Genomic DNA, 24,776 nt, shown 5'->3' with positions numbered 1-24,776 from the left:
GAATCAGACTATATGAAGCAAGTGTGTCCCATACGGTGACAAAGTCTTTACAAATTATTGTTTAATTTTGAATGACGTGTTTAATTTTTGCAAAAGATCTGAGGTGTTCTGCTGCTTGGGTATGGATTTATGAATTGTGCCTTGTGTTCTGACACAATGAGGCCTGTTTTAAGAATTGTGCTTAAGCAATCGTAAAAACCTGTAAACAGCAACGTGTCATTCCAGAAATCATGACCTGGTTATTCAAGACAATCTATACACTTTCTTGTGAGCAGTTTCATCCGGGAACTACTTTCTTAAGTAGTTCCTGTAGATTCAAAGTAGTTCCTATATGAAACTGCTTACAACAAGCTCTGCGGATTATCTTGAGTGACTTTTCCATGATGTCTGGAACTATACTATACTATACTGTACTATTATGGTGCTTTGAGCACCACAAGGCGAGCGCCATTTAGTCCCATTGTATTGAAGAGAAGGCTGACATCTCTTCAGACGATATCTCAAAAAACTTGACAACTCACACCACAACAATCTAGATGGATAAATAGCATCACAGGCCAGAGAGAAAGTGTGCATTTTTGATTTTGGGGTGAACTGTTCCTTTAAAGCTTGGCTACAGCTTCAAATGATTTAGCTGAACCTCGGATCTACCGTCAGGTGAAAGGTGGGAAATCTGTGCAGGCCAAATAAGAATTAAATAGAAATCTGTAATGTTTGCATCATCATCATCATCATCATCATCATCATCATCATCATGTTCACTGTGACATCTTGTTCAAATTCAGTTTATTCCTATCCTCCACTCAGGTGCAGTGTCTCTGTGGATAATATAGCAGCCTACACTGATTGAATCAGCAAGACTCAGGAAACTGACAGGTTACCAGGTAGAAACATCACTTATGTGGGTAATGAGCACCTCTAAGATTTGAGACCTAACAAATTATCGCGAGTAATAAACGTGATTTATGATGAGAGGCTCGCAAAGGCGCACCGCTCATGCATGCGTCCCAGGACACCGTCCTATGGGAGGGAAGAGGCGGAGGAGGTGGAGAACAGAGGGAGGGAGTGAGGCTGAGAGGGAGAAATTGAATGAGAGGGACAGAGCGAAACTGAGAGGAGCCACCACAACAAAACTTCTCCAACAATCAAGCAAGTGGAACTACAGACTGGCTTCTCTCTTTCTCTCCCCGCATGGCTGCTGAGCTCCTGCAGAAGTAACTTGTGCAGAGTAAAGTTCTGGTGGCGGAGGTAGAGGGGGGTCTCCGCTTGGAAAGATGGAGCATTTAATAAGGAGCAGGTCCCGCAGGAGAACACCGCTGTTTCTTTTGATGCTACTTCACGTGACGGCAACACAAACTGGTAAAGTATCTGGTTAAATAATAAAGATGTCCATGTGCTATAGATGCTAGAATAAGTTAAAATGCCGACAAGTCCCGTAAGGGCGCCCTGTAAATGATGCTCTGTCACTTTATCCAAGTTTTCATGACTTTTTCAGGCACCTTCATTCATCACTTTCCCCTCAGCCAACACGAAGTTACTAGCGCAAAAGAATAATCTTTACTTCAAAGGCATAAAATGCAATATTTTCCCTTAAACGTGTACAGACTCTCAGAAACATAATCTCTTTAAATCTTCACTTGTGATCCACAAGTGTGTGTTGGTGGCTGAATCTGCAGACCCTGCCTTCTGCCTGTATTTACTTTTCTTGCCATCATTTTGCTGTGCTGTGAAGCTTTGCCAAACCAAAACGTCGGTATCTGACGACCTGGAAATGAGATTCAGAAATCAGCTATCTTTCTGATGCGTTTATGAACAGCTCGGACAAATCCAACTGATTCTGCCTTTAAAGGTTTCCACTCTGATGTCTTTGAATGTGTGCGAATGTGTTGGTGATGCTGCTTCTTGGCCCACAGACTCGCTTCAGGCTGGGATTAAAAACTGAGCTGGCTCAAATGACTTTTACAAGTTGTCGGAAGGTTTTCAGAACTGCGCGGAGGATTTGCAATCACGTAGAAGCTATTTTTGTGTGTGCACGCATACTAATGATCCTGGCCCCTGCACAAGAAGCAAATTCTGATTGATTCAGCGTTTGTTTCCTGCTTCAGCTCGCACATTTTGATTTGACATATTTTCAAGGTTTGAATTTGAATGTGTCCTTCCTCCTGTGTCAGGTGTGCTGCCTGCCTGAAGACTCGCAGCAGCGACCTCGAGAGATGCATGATGTCATGTTTGAGTTTGCTTGTGACCAGCTTCGGTTTACTGTGAAAAGGTTTAACGTTGGTTTGAGAAAGAGGGGAAAGGCTGAACACTGGCCGAACTGAGTAGATTAAAATTCCTGTCATGGATCTGTTTAATGTGCCCTCTGCTCACATAGGTCTTAAGTGAAGGCGCTTAGCACTAACACTCTTACTGCCTGAGTTATGATTATTCTGGCACACCTCAGTATTTTACATGCTTTATTACAGGCTACTAACACAGATCATATTTTACACAGTTGTTAACAAGGGAGGCATGATAAATAATGCCCAGTGTTGGCCAGTCCAACTCTATCTGTAACTGTGTGCATTAGCTAAGAAATATTGTCAATAATATCTAATTTTGAATATGTCAAAGCATTTAATTTTAATTAATGGGTAAAATCCTCTATAAACTATGTATGTTTTTTGATGTATTTTACTAGAAAACTAGATGAACATTTGAAGAGTCAGAACTGCCCTTCCAAACATGACAAAGTTCAATTTAGGTTGCCACATTATAAAACAGTTTTAATCTAATCCAGGGATTGAAACTGTTTAACCATAAATGCATCACTACTTTTGCCGTGCTGGTGCCCTGCCGCATACAGGTGATTCCCTTTTCATTTTTTCGCTCCTGCCCCTCAGACAGCCTGAGTCTACTGCTGCCCTCAGGCGTGCATACACTACTGATTATATGAACCTCTTTTTAAAATACAAAAATGTGAAAATATCGATTATCTTATCAGTATTGGCCATGAGAAGCAGGTAATTATCTGTTATCGTATTGTCTGTCCCACGTTGTAACTTATGTGGCCCAGTCAGGCTTTGTGTTGCAGGAGTGGAGTGACTGGGCTCATTTTTCAATGATGCACCAGTAAGAAGAGTGCCTGGTCTCTGTTAAACAGCTGTGTCTCTCTGTCTGTCACAGTGTCCCTATTTGCCACACTTTTAGGCTTGTTCAGCCATTTTTGACCTTCCTTGTTCCCAAGATAGTCCGTTACAGCCGACTTGCGCATGCATACTGCATGTCATTTGGCCTCCTGCTCTCTGTCACCCACACAGACCTTCATGCCCTGTGGCCATGTCCTGAGTATCTCCAACTGGCAGCAGACCATTTCCTTGCAGGTGCTGTGGTTTAGAGACTCCCTGATGGAGCGACATGCCTCAACAGCGGGGAGTTATCCCTGTGGTCACCAGAAGTGTTTAAAAGATGCCTTCTTTTCACTCGTGGCTTCCACATGTACCCACTTCCTGGCTGGCAAGGATTTGTTGGAATTCAGAGGCTGAAACAAAGCAATGGCAGAAGGAGGGGAGCCAACTGACACAGTGGCAGTGTTGTCCACTGTGCTCTTATAAGAGCCTGTGAAGTGGGAGGCTGAGATGATTTAAAAGTGCAGGGGACATATGGTGGTGCTGATATGGCCGTCTTAGATACGTGCATGTGGTTGATAAAGTCTTTGTGTCTCTGAGCCTGTGAGTGTGTGTGTGTTTATTACAGTGCAAGAATGTTTTCCCATATGCCGCCTTTTCTGTGTGTGTTCGACAGAGATGAGAGAACACTTTGTAGTCATGTTTGCTGACAGGAAGTGAGACATTCTTGCACACGTCCACAGTTAGTTTCAATCAGAATCCTCTGTTCTTTTGCCTCAACACATTTTTGTTCAGTTTTTGTTTCTTTCTTCTTTTCTTTTCAAAGTCGGGGAATAGGCGGTGTTTGTTTTTATTTTATATGCCTTATCTCTTCATTTACATCATCTTTCTCCTCTTGCGTATGCCCTGCCTCATCCTTGACTGCTTCTATGACAGAGGGGAAATCGTGCGTACAGCCCCCTCACTGCGTCCCGTTTGATCCAGCTTCCTTGCCAATCCTGCACCAGACTCCCAAAGGAGGACGGCGAGCCTTGTTCGCCTTTGATCTAGCAACAAATTAGTGGCAAATGAAAACAAATGAAAAAGGCAGCTGAATTTAGCAGGATAGAGAATAGAAAAAGAGGAATTTTACGCCTCTTACAACTCTAGTGTTTTCTTCTGTTATGTGAGTTTGTGTTTCACTAATGGAAACATTAAACATCAGAAGTTTCAGAGATGCTGAGATGTCTGTCCCTAGCTGCTGATGCTGCAAGTGTCATATCAAACTGCTTCCCAGACTGTTTGATGAAGCAAACTGCTTGGAATTCCCCCAAGTCTTTAATATGTAGAAATGATGCTTAAACACTTCATGGCGCTGGACTGCAATCTATAGCATTCAACACACATCTGGCTTCCAGAAACACAGTAACTCCCTTTCCCTCAGGCTTCTATGGCTCTGTGTTTCTGATCACTAGATGCTTCGAGAAGCTTTCTGTGGACTAGCTGGAGATGCTTCCTGTAGAATTGCAATGAGCAGACATCAGAGGAGCTGACTTCTTCGCAGTGTCCCCTTACATGTCACGTGCCCCTTTATCCCACTTTATGAGCCTTTAGAAAAGTTTTACCATAGTCATCCGTCACATGCTCATGCACATCTCAGCAGAGGTCACAGTAGTAAGCCGTCTGTAGACTCATGAAAACAATATGCTACCCTCAGTGACATTGTGACCTGGCTCATATTTCAACTTAACTGGACCTGCCAAGTGTCCTTTAGCATATAGACACTAATCTGCTCATATAGAGGGGAATGATCTGCCTCAATGTACCACAGAGGCCTACAGAGAATTCACAGAGGAACAAAGGACCACAACTTCTAAATGAGCATGTGTACTCACATGTATTACACATGGTGTAGCAGATAGTGTTATTCTTTGATTGCCAACTCTGTTGTTACTCTCTATAATAGCTGCCTGAATGTTATGATGTCTGAGAAGCTAAATGACTGCCTGAGCTTGAAACATAAATGGGCTTGGCCATATGTATGCTTGTTTGAATGTAGGTAATCCACTGTGCCTGAGGTGTGTGTCCTTTGATGCACATGTGCATAAGAACTTGTGTTTGTATTTGTTGTGGTGGTTTGATATATGTCATATTTATGAGGACCTGATATCCTCAGAAAAGATCCTCCAGTATTAAGAAACCCTCAACTCTTAGCTGTAATGATTAAAAATTGGGTCAGGCGAGGTTACGGGCCAATGATAGGCATGCAGTGGAGATTATGGTCAGGGAATGGATTTACTGTAGTCAAAGAATGTCCTCGCAAGTACAGAAATTAAAAAAAAATGTGTGTTTGTGTGGACCGCCTGCCCAGTCAGGGGCCTTGAGGGGCAGGTGTTTTCTCTATGGGCCAAGCAGCTTTTTGGCCCGTTGACCCGGCACGCTGTGAATAAACATGAGCAGAACAAACTGTGGAGATTGAAGAATGTGGTGCTGATGTGAAATGGAAGGAAATGTGTAACCAAATTCCACTATAATCTTGCAGCTTCAACACCAACTCACTGTCACAGTGAGCATGTGTCTAAGCAACAGGACACAGCCACTGACCCATATTCAGTGGAGTACTCTGAGAAAGCATTGTTTTACAATGGTTTTCATATTTAAGACTTTTGGTCATTCATCTATAAGTGGCCTACATATGTCACTCAAATGTAATCATGGGAAGAAAAGATTTTTGAAGAGGCATAAACTGGAGCTTTGTGTGTGTCTTAATTTTTTGGACATGCTAGGATTGTAAGGCTAGGTGAGAGAAACAACAGCTGCATTCGTGCATTTGACAGGCATGTTTGACGTGATACACCCTACACCAGGGGTCTGAAACTCAAATTGGCTTGGGGCCACTTCAGCTTTTAAGTACTGCAAGTGGGCGCAATATTTCTGTGAATTACTAGCAGAGCCTATTTTGTCATACTATTCGTCAAAAAAATGCAAACAGCAGTTTCATCATTAATACACCGATGGAACTGGCTTGCTGAGAATTATTGTTTTTTCTGTGGTTTCGTCAAACACCATAGAGTATACAGTGAAAACTTTAGCTTTGTTTGGTAACTGATCATAAATCTAATATGATAACTTGCTAATCTGCCACATGCCACTGTGTTTGCAGATACAGAAATGTTGTTGAACAAACTTTTCTTTTCTGGACATAGAATATAATTGAATTGCAACATGCAGTCCTTCAGAAATAGATTCATAGGCATACAATATTTAAATAGGATATGATTGTGAATACAAATATACAAACTTTATTGTCCACAATGTGAAAATTTGCCTACGGTTTCACCATCAAGGTGAAACACGGGGATTCAACTGGATTCTGTGGAAGGGTAGCTAAAACTGGCATGAAACAACAAGAAAGAACAACTAAATAATGTCCAATATTTTTGACATCATGTTACAGGGAAGGGGAGGCAAGGCCAGAAATGGCCCCCGGACCAGCAGTTTGAGATCCCTGTGCTACATGGAGACTTGTTAAGTTCAGACATTGTCTCTCATGTTCGGTTTGTGATTGAAGTTACAAAAGGGACATTCAGTGCATTTCCCACAGTCTATATATTTTAAAAATTATGAAAATGCACATGCACAAAAATGCTTACAGTAACTGTTGGTATAATGCATGAAACACTGGAAAAAGAAACTGTAGCACACAGCATTCATTATCCTATCCTTTATTCCTCAAATTTAACCACATTTCACATAATGTAGAAGGCTTGATCCATAGGAGGAAAATGGTAAAGCACTAGTAAACTGAATTTCTCAGCAGTGTTGTTTTTATGTAGAACTAGAACATTTCCTGTTGCTGTTCAAGTTAGGTCCAGTTCTCACTCTTCCTGGCCATTGTACTTTTTGTGCTTGTGCAGTTCAGCAAAAATGTACTTTCTTACATCAGCTTCTATGTTTGTTTTTGGTTTTCGTCTATCTCTTCATACCTGCACAGGCTGGAGACCATACTCATATAAATATTAATAATGTTTTTACAAATTTGTTCTGGTATTACAGAAAAGACATGCTTAAAATGGATCAAAGACTTAACTTAAGGTACTCTTGGTTACTTTCATTATCACATTAATTGTCTCTTAATATTCATAAACCATAATTTCTCAGAATATGTTTAAAAAAAAGAAACATTCCCAGCAGTCGTCTACACAACCGCTGACTTGACTTGCTGCTAAATTCTCAGTGATAACTGAAAGCAGACCAAACCACAAAGCACACTGAGGGCGATAAACATCTCTGCCTCACAGTTTGCATACTTCCAACCCAGCAAATGCCTCTGCATCCATGTAACAATAAATATACATTTGTTGTAGATATTTCTAACACTTCTTGGTTTTAATAAGCTTGGTTTACAAGTAAAAGAGAAAAGTGTTTGACAGATGAAATAATGCTATGCTTCAGAGGCAATTTTTGACGAGGGCAGAGGTCCAAAGAGCTGTTTTTTCCTTGTGTGGGCGTTTTATAATTGAGCTTCATATAAACAGTTTGTGCAAGTTGTTTGGTAATGCTAATGTCACCATGTGTGCAGCCAGAGTATCAATCTTATTCGGCCGTTCATGTGTTTGAATTTTCATCTGCTCAGAGTGTCTATTAGCTCCCCTCGCCTCATAGTGTTCCTGTCCACAAACAGCGGTGACCCAGACAAAAGGTCACACCCACTGCTAATTAGATTAAGGCTATTCTTCACGGGGCCTAGGAGAAACTGTCTGGATTTATTCAACCACCTCTAGTGGATCTGTCACCAATTTTTCATAGTTCCTCACTACATGCTTTACAGCTTGTCACATTTAAAGTGTTTTCTGAAGAAATGCTCTCTCAACTGTATGGAGAGTGGAATTTCTGTAAAGATTTAAAAAGGAAGAAGAGATCCAATTATGAGAATAAGATGCTGTGTGTATTTCTGCTCGATGTACACATGCTCAGCACAGGATCATGTGTTGTCATCTTGTATTCATTATAAATTGCATGCAATGCACATCTCCAAACAGTAATTTAAAGTTCAAATGTCAGTGCTTTTCCTCCAGTCATCTCAGGGTGTGGTCCAAGACACTATGGGAAATTCTCATTGCCCAGATTCATTTTGGCTTTATTTCTTGTTAAAATTCCCCAGTTCCCAGGCGCAATAGATTTTGACAGTGCTGTATTGTGTGTGTGTGTGTGTGTGTGTGCAAGTGGTATTTTCAGGCTGAGCTTGGAGTGTAGGTGGTGTGAGTCATAAAGAATGTCTTCAGAGACATTTGCTCTAGAAACACAGAGAACACATTATGTCCATGTATGACTGAAGTGGCGCTGAGTTGTATTGACCGCGAGGCATGGAGAGACTGTGTCAAGTGTCACACAGCCAGGGAAGATACACAGATGTAGACTGTTTTGGTGGCATTTTCAGGGGATAGACGATCTGTGCGGTGGAGTGCTAAAGAGGACTGTGGACAGCACTGTTGCTGGGCAGACATGGTTGTCTCAGAGAAAAAAAAGCACAAGAACAAGAAAACAATGGCACTCTGTATAACATAGTGAATCTGTATTCAAGTGCATTATGATATACTTGCATAGTAATTACATGCTGTACAGTGTGTGTCAGCTACTACTGTTTTCCCCAAACTGCTGGATGTCTGTGAAATTGCTGGGTATTTGGGCTCCTTCCCATGTACTCTGACCTTTTAGTGTGATTGAAAAAACCCCGCACTGAGTCATGAGTCCTTAGAGATTCTGCAATGCTATTTCAAACATGTTGAGCCATATCTCAAAGTGGTGAGGACAGCGTGCTACACACGCCACAAGTCCTGTCTATCAGAAGCCAAACCAGAGTGTTTTTGAAGATGCTGATCACTCTTCCTAATTTTCTCCAGAACAGGGGCTCTCAGGTTTGGTGACTCAGTGCAAATTTAGGGAGTCAACATATGATCGAGGGCTGCACAAGAAAATCCATGAACTTCTGATAATGACATTTCACATTACATTCACATATTTGGAGATAAAGCAGACCACATTATTTGTTCCCTGACAAGATTTCATTCCTTTTTCCTGAAAACTTCTTTTCTCTTCAACCACACAATATATTTGTGTGGTGGCTTTTTCATCTCACTTCCATCTTAAACTGCCAAGTTGTCCACCAAAATTGTAAAATTTGCTGTGCTAGATTTCAACTTTCTACAAGTTGTTCAACTTTCTACAAGTTGTCATTTGTAAGTAGGTCAAAAATCTACTTGCCCAAAGCCAATTTTTACTTGCCCCCATGCAAATTGCTTTATTTATTAATAGTTATCAAATAACAACAAAGACTGAAGTTAATTATCCTATTTAATCTAGGGCTGCAACATTTATAAAATGTCAGAAAATAGTGAAAAATGTCTGTGTCAGTTTCTCAAAGGCTAAGTTGTTGTCTTTAAATGTCTTGCTATGTCAGTCTGAACCCAAAGATATTCAGTTAAACAGAGAAAAACATGAAATGCCCATATCTGTGAGGCTGACAACAACATTTACCAGCATTTTACTTGCCCTGGGCAAGCGGGCAATCCTTGCTGTTGAGCCCTGAACAGACAGTTGTTATGTCGCGGTTTGATGCAGTAGCCAGTCTTAAATGTAGGCTATTGAAATTGAAAGTATTGAAGTGGACAGTGGATGATTAAAATATAATGCATGCATATCAAGTCATGTTCATGGGCCACACAAAATATTTCCGGGGGCTGCCAGTGGCCTACAGGCCCCACTTTGTGAATCCCAGCTGTAGAAGTAACATCATTTGACAGGTGAGATAAGAACATGAGATAATGAGATGCAAGAAAAACCTGCTCAGACAGTCAGTGCTGCAGGACAGGTAAAGAAAAGAGGCTGTAAGAACTGGCACAACTTAAGGTACCATAAATGGATCCAAAGCAGGGAATAGATAACTTTCTTTTATTGACTGCTGCATGAATCCAGACTTCAAATGGCTGCCTGCCACTAGCCTGGGGTTTTCCTCTTGACGCCAGAGTCAGGGGCGGTGGAACTGAAATGGTGAAATAGGGGAACTTTAGAGAAACTTGTTTGTATTTTATGTGGGTCATCTTGGATTCAACTAGTTTTTGATGGTGTTACAGCAGCAATCAGAGTTGCATCCCCTTACGTCCAACACAGGCTTTTCCCACGTCCTCTGAATCAGCTTGCCAAACTTATCCCTCAGCAGTTTATTTTGCACACTTGGATGTGGGATGCCTATTATTCCCTGCAAGTTTAACTGACATGAGACTGTGAATGCAGTTTCTTTTTTGGAGGAATTTGTGTTCCTTGTCTCAGATTTCTCCCTGTGGCATTGTTGCACATTTTGACTGTTCTCTGTCTGGGCACTCTCAAGAGTGTCAGAGGTCAGCAGTCTCCTGTCAACCCATCGCTGGAACATTTTTAGAATTGGGCAATAGTTATTTTTAAAACTCAGTGGTTCAGAGATCTACTGTATGCAGTTCATGGGTTGCATTGACACATCATCTTTGGATTGCTAGAAATTAAGCAATTTTGTTGTAAAGTTAATTGTGTTAGTTTGTTTTGAGGGGATTTTGTCAGGTGCTGTTCCGAATGAGCTGACAGAAACTCAAGAATCCCGTGTAATTAGTCCCATGTTGCTTCAATTTAGAACATTATTCAGACTGTTCCAAACATCACTGCCTTCTGACCTCTCTTCCTCCCTGTGCATGGTGGGAGAGATAAAGAAAGAACAAGAAAGATAGTGAGAGAGAGAGAGAGAGAGAGAGAGAGAGAGAGAGAGAGAGAGAGAGAGATGCACAGAGAGTTTACTAGATTCTGACCTTTGACTAAAACACAAACTTTAAACTTTGCTGTCTGAAAGGAAATTGATTTGCAGGCAGGAATAAAACAAGGCCACGACAGAGCTACAAAGAGCTCACTTGGGATCAGAAGAAGACAGAGACATTCCTACAAATTCAATTAAATACAAACATTAAGGATTAGGACCCAGACATGATGTAAAGTGCAAAGAAAACTGATTTAAGAATAAGGTGCCTTGACCGCAATGCAGATGTTTAATTATTTAATGAAGATTAAACCTTAAGCTATGAGAATAAAAGAGACTCTGGCGTGACATGTCTTTGTCTTTTACTTCTGAATTGATGGCCTGATCAGGGCATTCAAGGATGCAGTTAGACTTTTTCTACTGACTTTCTTAATTAATGCCATGATGGCGAGTTTGTGGCACCCCATTCACTTTACTAACCAACTTAACCATCATTATCCATCTACCTTATTTTATCAGGCGACCACATCAGGCCAAAAAACAAAGACTTGATTCAGTAAAACATTACACACTGAATTTAATCTTTCTTGTGTGTATGACTGCAAATTGCAAATTAAACATAGGAGTTTAGCATTGGTATGAGGTGGCAAAATAAAAGCCATTTGTCCATTTTTGATTGAATTCTCTTTTTTTATTTTCAACCAGTGCCCACACAGGTCGACTGTATGCTGAAATCAACATAGGCGGAAGTTATAGGGGGCTGGACACCCCTACCTGGGAAAAACAGTGTGAATCAATATATTTTCATTCTAAATTAAAAATGGCGGTCAGACTGGTCCTTTAAAACCTTCTTGCACATACGAGATACCTTGTATGATAAGGACGCCGTCATTGTCTTTAATATTCTTGATCTAAGCGTGGATGACTGGGCTTTGACCTTTTAAAGTCAATAGATACCTTTTCCCCTGACATTTAGCTCTCGCTTCACTGTCATGATGGCTAGAGCAGATTTGAAAATTATCCTAAATGACTGTTTGTGGGTGAACATTTATTGGAGCCACTTGTACAAATAACAGCCTGAGGTTTCCCTTGTTAGAAGCCAGCAACTTCTGTAATTATTTAATATACATGCCTTGTTTATGACTCTGTATAAAATGAAAATTTAAGCCTTGAGGCCTTAAATACCTTTAGATCTGTACCTAATGTTTTCCATTGTTGGAGCCCAGCTGTAATTCACAGCTTAACCTATTTACAGCCCTGTTGCCATGCTATGGGACTGAGAGTGTGAGCTCTCAAAGCTGCTTGGAATAAACGGCCTCTGCTATGCAAATAAATAATGCCATAAAATGTAAGGCAGGCTTTTTTCTGCAAGCAATGTCTGGGCAACGGTAAACTCTCTCCACATGTTTAATTAACAAGGAGAATAAAAGGCGAGCTCTGTATGAGCGGCAGGAGCTACAGGAGGCAATTTGGATTTAGGATCCTCATTTCAGATGCCTGGAATGCTAAGTGCTGAGTTGCCCCGAACAGGCTCTCTCTAGCAGCTGGTGGGAGACTGGCTGCGCACAGAACTCTGATCCTGGCTAATGCTCACGGCAGCGCTTTATCAACAGAACATCTAATAACATGAGCAGTGGACTGCAAATAAAGCAGGGCACATTGTAATGAGAGAGATGCAACACTGGGAGAAACCTTGTAGCTACACGGGCATTAGTTGCCATGCTCAATGCAAATAAGCATAATTTGATACTGTATGTGTTTGCACAACACACAAATCTCCCTCTTATCAGTTGATGTGATCAGTTGTCCTCAAATCAACCTTTATCAAGTGTTTTCATACGAACACTTTAAAGTATCATGATAGATAATGAGAGGAGACCTTATTTATGCCAGTGAAGTGTTCAAATTGTGATAAGTGCGATGCGGACATATTGTTGCTCTCTGGTGCAGGATGAGCGATGTGCAGGTGTCAGCTGTCAGGTGTGCTGCAGTAGGATTATGGGTTAGGCTGTGTACCACCCCTATCCTATAATAACACCCACAGAAGCCTGGCCACCTGCCGCCACATCTCAGAGGAGTTCGTCTCTTCCGACTCCGAGGAAGCAGGAAGCCTCCACACTTTAAGACCAGCTTCCAGCCGCACTAAACCCTGCTCTTCAGCTCGGTAACAACCAGCACTTAACTGAGCCAGACAACAAAGTGCTGTCACACTGGAGGAGTTTAAGTGTTAGACTGACATGACTAAAAGCATGCTGCTGCCGTCAGCCGCAAGCTCCACCCTGTCATAAGTAGTTTTTATAGTTTTTCATACAACACTAGGAACAGGAATACGTAGAAAGCTGGACATCGGCTTGTTTAAAAGCATGTAAGCAATGTGTTGTTTAAAGAGATAGAATTAGCTACAGTCAGCGAGCACGAAATGAAATACAGACACCATATTTCTTCTATCTGCTCCAGGCGTTGAATTTCATCAGTTTGGCCTTTGGTGCTGTCATTTTTTTTAGAGCACAAAGGTTATCAAACAAAACAATGTATAAAAAAATAGTATTATTTAATAATAATAAGAATATATAATAGTCAGCGATAAATGAGTAACTATGAAGTATGCAGTTCATACCAATATCCAAATACAACCCACCTCTGGTTGCGTGTGCAGCATCACAATCAGAATCTCAACAGAAGATACTGGCATGTACAAACTGTACTGACAGGAAAGAGAAAGAGGAGAAAATGGTGATATCAGCTGGGGCAGTGTGGGCAGGGCTTCAGGTTTTTGAAGGGCATAATGAAAAAGTGAGGGGGGCCATGGCTGTCATTATGTGTATATGGCTCATTTTGTCTGTCTTTCTGTCTGTCTATTTCCAGTCAATCCCATTGATGTTCTGCAAGTGCTGGAGCTTTCAGAGAACATGGAGGGGGTGGCCTTAGAGGCTGGTCTCTGCACCAACAGGAGGGGCATGGAGGAGGCGGACCTGGCCTACAAGATAGACAAAAAGATTCAGCTCAGCGCTCCCACCAAACAGCTCTTCCCTGGTAGGGCGCTTTTTTCCTACTAAACCCTATATGTCATCTCTCCTGTCCCATGCAGCAATGAAATGCTTTCCAAAAATGGCAAAACGCACTCAAATGTGTCACTTTTTGAGGGATTCTTCTCTCAGTTAAACCTTAAGAACCTGACTTTGAACTCTCTTTACTCCTCCCAGTGGGTGCTCACAGCTTTCATGGGCAATATTTTTCATCATTATTATCTTTACTCAGGTCTCACTGGCAGCGGGTGGTGCCTGCATGTTATAAAAATGTCTGCTCCCTGCTGTGCTCCCTCTTGTATGACTTAACAGCACCTCTCCTCTCCTCTCCTCTCCTCTCCTCTCCTCTCCTCTCCTCTCCTCTCCTCTCCTCTCCTCCCCTTCCAGATTCCAAATTTCCTGAGAATTTCTCCCTGATGACCACCGTTCGAGCTAAAAAGGGCTCCCAGTTCTTCCTGCTTTCAGTGTATGATGACCAGGGGGTGCAGCAGCTTGGGCTTGAAGTGGGCCGTTCGCCTGTCTTCCTGTATGAGGACCAGCATGGACAACCCACCCCAGAGATGTACCCCATTTTTAAGAAGATCAACCTGGCTGATGGAAAGTGGGTAGTTTGAGGGTCTATAATTTCTTCATTAGGGCAGATTTAATGAAATATTTGCCCTTCTGCTGATCTGACAGCACACTGTATCTTATGTGTGTAATTTTTATTAACTGTGAAAGTTTAACTTTCTCAAGCCTTGAAAATTGAGGCGGTCCTCACACTTCTGCAGTTTGATTCGCACCACTCACTCTGTGTGCTTGACCTTGACTGACCTTAAAGGGAATAAGATGTTTCTGGAGTTCTTGCTGCAATGATTTGACTTGATCAAAGGAGTTAAGGAAATCAATCCTTCACAGGCTCAAAGGCACTTCTGTTTTGCCTGACTTGAAAGAGGTGTGAAACAGCTCTATGCATCACTGATTCTGCTGGGCAACAGACTTATCTCCAGACACACACAAAAAAATACTTCCACTGGTACATTTTCACAATACCTCCCTCCAAGGCTCAACTGTCTGTTATAGTAATTCTCACTGTCTCTTTGTTATTTCAGATGGCACAGGATAGCCTACAGCGTGCAGGACAAGTCTGTGACCCTCTACTTGGACTGTCAGAGGGTAGAGACCCTGGATCTGCTGCGAGGGGACAACGCTGCAGTCAGCACAGATGGTGTCACTGTGTTTGGGACACGGTTGCTGGACGAAGATGTATTTGAGGTAGAACATTAGCAAACAGTTGGAGCCTCTGAAAATTTATAATTGATAGTTGTCCTGGTTTTCTTTAAAGGTCCAGTGTGTAAGATTTACAGGGATATATTGGCAAAATATGACAGAATTTGAATAGAATATTGATAAGTATGTTTTCATTGGTGTATAATCTTGTGAAAATAAGAATTGTTGTGTTAGAATGAGTTGTATATATCTACAGAGGGTGTGGGTCTTCTGCCACAGTGACACACCAAACGCTGGCTGTAGATACGGCCAACCTAGGGTCATCTACACATTTGGAAGAAGGGGGTGAGGCAAGGTGTTCGCAATCTGCAAGCTCACCACTAGATGCCACTAAATCCTACACACCGGTTCTTTAAATGTTCCTATATTAAAACTCCAGTTTCCTTTTTTTCATTGTAAGCCGCCAAAGTTTCACCAGGTGTGGGTGGGCAGTTACTAAAAAGAATACAGAATTTGAATACATCATGTGCTGTGTTTTTTTTTTTCTGTTGCGAAGAAGTAAATGAGAGTCAGCACCATATGAACTTTGTGTTATTAAATACGTGGATGAAACCACAGGAGACTGTTTGACTGGGGTAATATGCAATTCATATTAGGTGAATCATCTGACAAGGCGCCGTAGGGAGATGTACTGATGACCTTGTTTTCATTTGTATGGCTTTTTTATTTCTTAGATTATTTCTCAGTCTCTTGCTTTAGCCTCTCGCAGTTATGCCATTTATCCATACTGCTGCTTGTCTGACAGGCTGTGGGTATAAGCCTGCCTCTGCCCACCTATTTCAAGCAGCAATTTTCTATTCTTCTGCTATTTGCAAGTTAGCATTTTCAAGTCCTTGTTGCTATGTGAAACAACAACACCAACAACATCTGAGCTGGCAGCCAACAAACTGAAAATTGCAAGTCACCCTAAACCTAACCTGGTCGCTCCTGGTATGAACATAAACAAGCCAGCAGCCGTTACCTTTTCCTTTGCAGGGGATTTAGCCATTTTAATGGCAGAGCTCTCGTCCCCACGTGCAAATGTTCAACTGAAAGAGCAGGGGCACCATTGCTGCATCCTGGGCTTTTGCAGCCGAAGATGATTGTGATTGATTTAAAGAAATACAAACAAGTCAGAGCATTTTCTTTTCCCATAGCAGAATGATAATATGTAGAGCCACACCTTTTCCAGCACTGCCAAAGCGGAGATAGGTCAGGCTACTGCTGCTGATGAGAACATTTCTGTAGTCTGTTAAAAAAACTAATGAGGATTTGGATAGTTTGTTGATCATATTAGGCAACCTCTTCTTGTTGCACTAATGGCCAAACATCTCTCATATCCACTTAATTTTAAAATTCTAGAAAGGATCTGACATTTAATGCATGATCATATACATCATATTGTCTGATCATTACAGTGTGGTACATTATACAGGTGGAATAAGCAGAATACAAATTGTATATGATACTGTTGAATCACCCCCCTCCTTTGAAGCTATTTGAGAAAAGGTTTAAAGGGAAAATCACGATTCAAGAGGCTTAGGGGTGACATGGGTCTCCTGTCAATCAAGCGCTGCAGGAACAAAGGAGTGCAGAGGAAAAGACGTGGTTGAGAGAGATTGAGGAGAAGAGGACGTGCTGTTCAGACATGCCCAGCTTCATTATTTCCATAGCAAAGCCAAGAAATGACACATTGTCCTCCCTTTTTGGATTTGGCAGTATAGAAATGTTGGCCATAGATGTGGTAATGTGTGTCTGAAAGGCCAGCTGTACATTTTGGACACTAAGAAACATGCTTGATTAAATGTAGTTTGTGATGTGCGATGGTTAGAACTCAAATGCCTGCTTGTTCTGTCAATGCATGTTGGGATTTTTTAAATCTCAGGAGACGTGTATAACAGATAAAGTTACTGCTTAATATACAGTCTATGGCTTCAACTCACTATTTGGATTGCTGTACCCATTTTTGCATGTACAGTTGTTGTGTCTTACTCTTTTAAATCATTTCCAAGTGTGGCTACTTGAAAAATTAGATAATTTGATTCATTTTGAAGTTAAAGGAAATGTCTCTAGCGAAGAGCATTAAAGTATATGTTCACATGTGTATCAATATGCTGGGAGAGGATTCACACTAGTGGTCCCATTTTCTCTTTCTCGCTGCAGTAACCTTTATTGTCATAAGTCATTCTCTGTGCTCCCCATGACAATATGCAACCCCTGCTCCATTGTCATTCCCAATGAGGCTCCAGTCTAAATCTCTCGCCCACAGCATGAAACAGAGATCAGCTCAAGCCCCTTCCCCTGCCATGTCCTCAGGGCTCTGTGTCTGCTCAGCACTGGAGTGAAAGAAAGAAATGGAAAGATAGATAGTGCTATAAGATAGTCAAGTTTAAATACATGACTATCCTCCCAACTTTCTTTCCCCTCAGTGTCCCAAGAATACCGCACAGTCTGCAAAAGGGAACATACTGTTAAACTTTATGAGTAAAGTACAGAGGAGTGTTGTTATCACTCCCTATTGGCCTAATAGACAGAAACCACAGCCTTCTTCACTTTCACCCGGACAAAAACAGATGTCCTGACAACACATACTGCTCAACAATTGCAGTCCACACATTAACTTTACCTTCCCTTTGGCCTGAGTTCACCTCAGTTGCCCCTCCTGTGCTGTAAGTTACCCTCCCCTCCTAAACTTCCCTCTGCACTGACAGGCATTCCAGTTTTTAAACGACTTTCTATCCCACTTCAGTTAAGAAATGTGTCTCCTTGTGGGCTCTATAAATTTCCCTTTTCAGAAGCAATGGAGACCGTTTAATCCTTGGCCTTACTCCAAAAACACTCCCATGCCCTTATTTATCATCCTATGTGAAGATAAATGATGATGATGATACAGTATTTGTGGGGATGACTAATACCCTTCAGACTATGTGTTGATCAGATCCATCCTTTAGTCCGTGCACATTCTGTGGTCATTGCGGTCATGTGTATGGAACATTGCACTTAGTTTAATCTAGAACTGAGTCTTAAAGGGATTGTGAGGGATGTTTTGAAGTGGGGTTGTGTGAGGTACTTATCCATAATCAGTGTAATACCAACTGTAGATGGTGGAGAAGCAGCCAGACTACAGGAAGCTAAGCTGGCGTGGACATGATTAGCAGCAATCCATATTTTAAAAAATAGTAAGTGTACCCTCTGTTTAGAATATTTTTCAACTTTAACTTTGCTTGTATTTCCTTATTTTGTCATTATTTTACTGTGTTTGGGATACTCAGGACCAAAATGTTGGTAAATTTGGAATTTGACAAATGATAAATCCTACTTATTCTGCCTTTAAAGGGTTAAACAAACTAACCGATTGAGGCAGCGGTAAAACAGCAAATTGCTGGGGTTTTTTTTTTGCCAAAGTAGTCTGATGGTGTTGGGGAGAGTGATACAGCAGTACTCCTGGTGCTTCTCCAAACTGGAGGTGCGCCAACTACTGTAGGTCATACACCGACTGTGGAGAAGTCCCTCATACAACCCCACTTCATAAATGTGAACTATCCCTTTAACATCTTGTTTTCTGTGGAACAAGAGAAAAATCCTCAAAAAATCCTGTTTTATGTTTGTATTACATCTGGTTGTGAAATATAAGTTTCAGTGTGTGCATGTAATATATGTATTCATAGCCATAAGTATGCATGTCTGGCATTGATGTTGTATACCTCGGGTGAGGCTGGTACCAGGGGAGGAGAAATTAAGCAGGCTGACCTCTGGGCCTCTGTTCCCAGGCCCTGGTTCTGGGGGAGGAGGTCAGTGTTCCGGTCCAGTTCTCCCAGTGTGGGAGCTCAGCGTGGGAGCATGGGGACCGTGGTCAGCCACTAATGTCTCTATTGCTTCCAGATTGTCTACAAATGACCACAGAAGTTTGGTGTTCAAACTCGACACTCTGCTTGCATTTATAGCAAAGCAAACATCAAACTGTCTGCAAGTTGGGTCGCACTCCGTCTTGGCTGTTGTGTGCCTTGTGTATGTGCCTCAAACACGCTGACTGCTTAGATAAGAGCAGCCCAGCGTTTATTTGTGAGGAAATTCAGAACTATTCCATCTCGATTAGCACTGGAAATGAGAAATGTTTTTGGCTCGCTGATATAGGCATGTTGAAACTAGGACTTGTCAAGCATATCATTAAAGGGCAGCTTTATTTGAATGTTTAGTAACCCCATTGATTTATCACATAAATCGGAGACGCACATTAAATCTGTCAAGGTCTGCTGAAGTCATATTTTGCCTTGGTAATGACTTATGTCGGATTGTTGTCAGATGTTTTTGGCTAGTCTTGAGCATCTGTTGCCCTTAAAGCAAATAAGGAGCATCAAAAATGATGTTTCTTTACAGCGAGCTTGTTTATTACTCTTCACCCACACAGAGGATGTGACTCACACTACAGCGCAATTTTTTTTTTACTGATTGAGCTCTGATTAAGGCACTGCAAATGAGTGTGCAGCACCTGATATATGGTCTAGTTAGTTGTGATTTGGTGAAACAGTATGACTCTTGGCTAGCTGGCACCAGACTCCTCGCTGCAGACAGCAGGGGAAAGCAAAGAGGTCACTCTCTGAAACTCTCATGAAGTTCTGCCAGCGGAGCCATGTGTGACCTCATCCAGGGTGTTTGTGAGCCATCAAAATTTTGTGGATTCAGCTGAGGTGTTTTCTTTTTCGGCACGTCCTCAAATGTCCTCGTCAGATGTCCTTACCCCGTCCTAAATGGAGAATGGCAGAGCACACATGATTTTGGGCAACACTTTACTCGCTGTGTGTTTCTGGAAGAGAGAGCCCCTGCTAGGCAAGAAAAACAGGAAAACTTCTGTGTGAAAGTGTTGCCTTTGATCTCAAATTGAGATTGGATTAGATTGGATTAACTCCCTGTTGCCTTTCCCTCTCACTCTTTCTCTCTGTCTCTCACCTCAGAGTGCAATAATTTGCTTTGCTTGACACTGGCTTTTGGCCAAAACAGGAAGAAAAAAGGATAAGTGGATAACAACTCCTTTCATGTTTGATGTAATAAAGCAAAAATGACTGTTTCAGCAGTCTTGGTTTATAGTTTTGCGTATGGTGATCCAGACTTTCCGTAAGACATGCGTTGCTGATGAGGGACGATTCGAGCTGTATTATAAGACATACTGTATGAGCTGGTGGCAGCTAACAGAGAAGCGATATGTTTTGATTTATTTCACCTCTGGCCGCTAAAGCCCAATTAAAGAGATTACAATGGGACCACAATTAACACAACATCAAGCGGTTAATCTGACTTGATTTATCACAAATGGCTGCCCGTCTGTCCCTGGATAACGTTTCACCGGGCAATATGTTTGCAATGCCCTGTCAGTTACAAAGATTCGTATCGCTAATGTAATCTAGACCTTGTCAAACACCGTGCGATATGGCTGCCTGCCTTTAATTTATAGTGAATTACTTTCTGACTTGTCTCGAAGAGAATTGGCTCTGTAGCTCACAGTTGTTTTCACTCTTTTGTATACGTCGTTTTATTCATTATTAAACCTATAAAATGTACAAAGTAATGACAAATGGCTATCAAAACATATTTGAGCCTAAATTGTTTTATAGTCATATGTACCAGAGGAGACTGTTTTTAGATCATTGTGTTTTACTTGATAACTGATTTGTTGTTAAGTATATCAGCTGAGAATTAATCAACCGGTTATAATTGGTCAGCACTGCAAAGCATTATGTAATAAAATAATGTGGACAGGAGACAAGAGTGATGTTGAGTGTAAGGCCATTAAAGCCAACAGAGGCTGTGGGCTCAGTGCTGCAGGGTCCAGCAGTGCTGTCTCTGTGCGTGTTTGTGTATACACACTGGCTACGCCTCCAGGGCAGGTTGGGAAGTGAAAGGTCCTGACAGGGGGGTGACGGAGAGCTATTTGACTGTTTCAAGTACACAATCAGGCCCCTCCTGGAGTTATGGGAACATAGCGAAGCAGTAGTAAGTAGTAGTTGTACCAGTAGTGACAGTTTGATGATGCTACTGTATTCCACTTTATATCTAGTATGCAGCCAGCTTTGATGTACTCATTTTGTCTGCAGTGTTACGGTGTATTGTTACAGGTTGTTATGACCTGTATTTAATGTCTAGGGGAAAATAGGGAGTTACTTTTCCAGTTTTCCTAAAACCTTTGTGAAAATGTGAACAAAATGACAAGAAAGGGCTGCTGAAAACTTAAAGTGTAACATTAATTTACAGCAAAAAGATAAAAATAGATTAAAATTGCAAAAATGTAAGGGAATAAGGCATCGGGCTCTCCAAGGCCAAAATAATAAACAAAGCCCCACTAACTAGGAAATAAAAAGCTCAATTGTTCTACAGAAAGTAACAATACTGAGCCCTATAACTACAAATCAGGAAAATAAATGTCAGAGAACCCTCAACAAAGCTTCCTTGTACCAAGACTCATTCAGCAGGGTACAGAAAAAGGATTTAGTATGTCCCAAAACATGGTATTGAAATGCAGGATTCTCTAGTGTCTGGCCACATTTTGCAATATGCAAAACTATGAAAGTTAGTGGGCATGAGACAGGTTCAGTCTTTTGGTCCATGGAATATCTCTTCACCCTGCAGAGACTGCTGTATATTTATGTCTGTGCTCTAGTGAGAGGATTCTGCCTCTCCTGTATGCCAGGCTTTATAATGTGACATTTGTCTTTCTTTCTTTCTGCTCTCTGGATTTTTTCAGGGGGATATTCAGCAGCTACTGATTGTGGAGGACCCTCAGGCCGCTGCCAGCTACTGCGAAAACTACATACCAGACTGTGACTCTGCTTTGCCCTACAACATCCAAGCCCTGGAGCTGCGGGAGGTCAGTACTGCCACCAACAGGAGGCAACGCCTGCCGGAAAAACCCACGCAAATCTTTGTACAGTTCGATGAAGCGTAACTTTAGGTCACCTCAGTTAACTGCAGAGACAGGGCTTTTTATCTGAACACAGAGGTCGAAATATCTTCATTCACTCTTTTTTTTTATTGTTTTGTTGTGCTTACACATTTTTTTAGACATCAGTCTCTGGCGTGCAGAAGCCCTTGCATCATAGCTAGCTAGTAAAATGAAAACAAGCAGGCCTATCTATAGACCTATGTGTCCCTAGGACTTCCATGATTTACAAGCAGACAACAGGGCCAGCCAAGATGAGGTCTGAGTGGTGCAAATGTACTGAGTGTTTGGAAGAAAGAGACTTGAGAGATTAAGACAGAACAGGCCATCAGTCAAAGAAGAAGTGTCTTCCTTAAAATGCCTCCAGCAGTGGAGCATTCTTAAGGTCAGGTGTTCCTCTGGCAAGGGACACACACACAGAGACACACATATACAGCCAGGAGCAGATAACTCAAACATGATATAATAGCTCTTCCCCTCCTCAAGGCGTGCATAAAAAATCGAATCAGTCATGGATATGAATTACTGTATATTTCTTTGGTGGTGTGTGAAAGATAGAGATAAGGAGGAAGAAGGCAGCCAGAGGAACAGAGGCAGAGAGATGTGTGCGTGTGTGTGTGTGTGTGTGTGTGTGTGTTTGTGTGGCTGTGCTTCAAGGAATGCAATGTGAATGTTTTAACTGAGCACTTAAATGTTTTATTTATGTTTTTTTATTTGTATGCTACGTGCACACACTCATATATGTCAGGGTTTGCGTGTTGGCATGTGAATGTGGTCTCTGATGATTTTCCAGAGAAGCTTCATCAGTGGTAGTGTGAGGTCATGTTGAGTCATCCAGCTGGACTCTGCAGAACTACAGCTGAGCAATGAGCTCTGAATCCAGAACATGTCAACATCTGTCACCCCACTGACCTACTTCCCATCATTCTCCCTCACACACTGACCTTGTTTATAAGTGGATCTAAATCACGTCTGATGTCTTTTCACAGACCGGGCCTTCAGAGTCATTTTCAGGCAGAGCCCATTCAAATCACTGCCATGCAATGGACATCACTCTGGATAATGACACAACCTGTATTTGCTCACTTGCCAAAGCACACTAAGAATTAGCACCTCTGTAGGATCATAGACAGAGTGACCCCTGACCACACAAGCAAATACACACTCTGCTTTCACTGGGAGGAAACAACTCTACATTTGTTTGTCCCTTCTCATTTCATGTTTGCTTTAGGTTTTTACCAGCTCAGTGGGAATCACAGTAGGTAACTGGCCCTTTGAGGACCTCTATGCATCACTTTACTGTTGAAGGCTGTTTCCTTTATTGTATTTTCATTCACAGCAGTGTTTGTTTTTTTTCTCCATCCTCTACCTGTGCCCTCATCTTACGCTCCCTTTTCCATAAAAGAACTCCCAATTTGGGTCTGATGCCTTGATGCAAAGTGACCAGCCCGATGAACCACAGGAGCACTCCGACAAGGACAGGAAAGGCAAAAAGAACAAAAAGAAGAGGGATAAGGGCTCTAAAGGCAAAGGCAAGCGCAAAGGCAAGGGCAAGGGCAAGAAGGGATCCAGAAAGAAAAAACATGAAGAGGAGGGTCTTGAGGACGGCTTCCTCAGAGTGTCCACAACACTGCCCGAGTATCTATCCCAAGAGCCTTATCAGCCCACAGAGCTGCCAGACATTAAAAGCACCCTAGAAACTGTCGCCCCCACTGAAGTCTTCGACAAGACCTTCATGGAGATGCCCACACATGAGCCTGACTCTACAACTGAGGCCCCCACTGTGGTGCCCAGTGCATTGCCCGAATCAAAGGTTACTGAGGAGGTAGACGAGTTTACCTGTCGATGCTCTCCACCCCAACCCCTCCTGCCATTTGCAGTTCTAACCGATCACTCCCCTAATACCTCCTAACCATAGAGAGCACCTCTTCCCTCTCAGTCTACTTACCACCACCACTAACCAGCACCATCCTAATCATCAGCTCCTCTACATCCTGCAACAAAAAGGATTGCCCGCTTGCACAGGGCAAGTAAAATACCGCATCGGGCTAGTAAATCTAGCAACTCACTTGCCAAATCAGACAGGCATTAAAAAAAGAATTAAACTATTTTTACAATCAATTAATTGTTTAATTTTTTTCATGCAAAATGAGTGTTCAGCCTCTCAGATATGGAGGTTTCCACTTTGTCTCTGTTTATTATCACATTAAATGGAATATCTGTTGGTTTTAGATCAACAAAACAAGACATTTAAAGACTTAATTACACTGGGATGGACATTTTACACTATTTCCTGACATTTTATAGATATTGCAGTGAAAGGTTTAAGGGTAATTTTGCATTTTGAGATTAAAGTGAAATGTCAAGTTGAATTGTCAGTATTAGTCCCAGACATATGAAAAAAATATTTTTGTCAGGATTAAGACCGAATGTTTAGAATAAAGGTGAAATATCATTTCAAGAGTAAAGTCAAAATGGTACTTTGACAACTGCTCATCATTTATTAAAAATACAGTCAATTTTTAACTTCCCACAGAAACAAAAAAGGCGTTTCTCTGTTTGCTTCTTGTTTATTTGCTAATTTGCAGAGCAAACTAATTTTCATGCTCACATGCTGTTTCTGTAGCTGTCACAGTCTCTGCCATGCTGCCACATGAATCTGAGTCCATCAACTAATTACACTCCAGCATTGTAATTAACTTTCA

The 24,776-nt window shown here is 41.7% G+C and overlaps 1 protein-coding gene across 1 annotated transcript in view; it reads left to right on the top strand.

Annotated features, from left to right (window-relative positions):
- The first annotated feature begins 1,074 nt into the window (after positions 1–1,074).
- col5a3a (collagen, type V, alpha 3a) overlaps positions 1,075–24,776 on the top strand; it is a 59,369-nt gene continuing 35,667 nt past the window's right edge. Inside the window, exons 1-6 of the mRNA XM_084745279.1 lie at positions 1,075–1,359; positions 13,732–13,899; positions 14,280–14,493; positions 14,984–15,146; positions 21,877–21,999; positions 23,477–23,896. Of these exons, the coding sequence (XP_084601405.1) occupies positions 1,275–1,359; positions 13,732–13,899; positions 14,280–14,493; positions 14,984–15,146; positions 21,877–21,999; positions 23,477–23,896 (1,173 nt within the window). The 5' untranslated portion in view covers positions 1,075–1,274. The remainder of the gene's footprint in view (positions 1,360–13,731; positions 13,900–14,279; positions 14,494–14,983; positions 15,147–21,876; positions 22,000–23,476; positions 23,897–24,776) is intronic.

The sequence above is a fragment of the Lutjanus erythropterus genome, chromosome 19, assembly GCF_056507025.1.
Source record: "Lutjanus erythropterus isolate fLutEry1 chromosome 19, fLutEry1.hap2, whole genome shotgun sequence".
In the NCBI taxonomy this organism is placed as follows: Eukaryota; Metazoa; Chordata; class Actinopteri; order Lutjaniformes; family Lutjanidae; genus Lutjanus; species Lutjanus erythropterus.
Note: the sequence above shows the minus strand (reverse complement) of the source record. Positions and strands in the feature narration are given on the sequence as shown.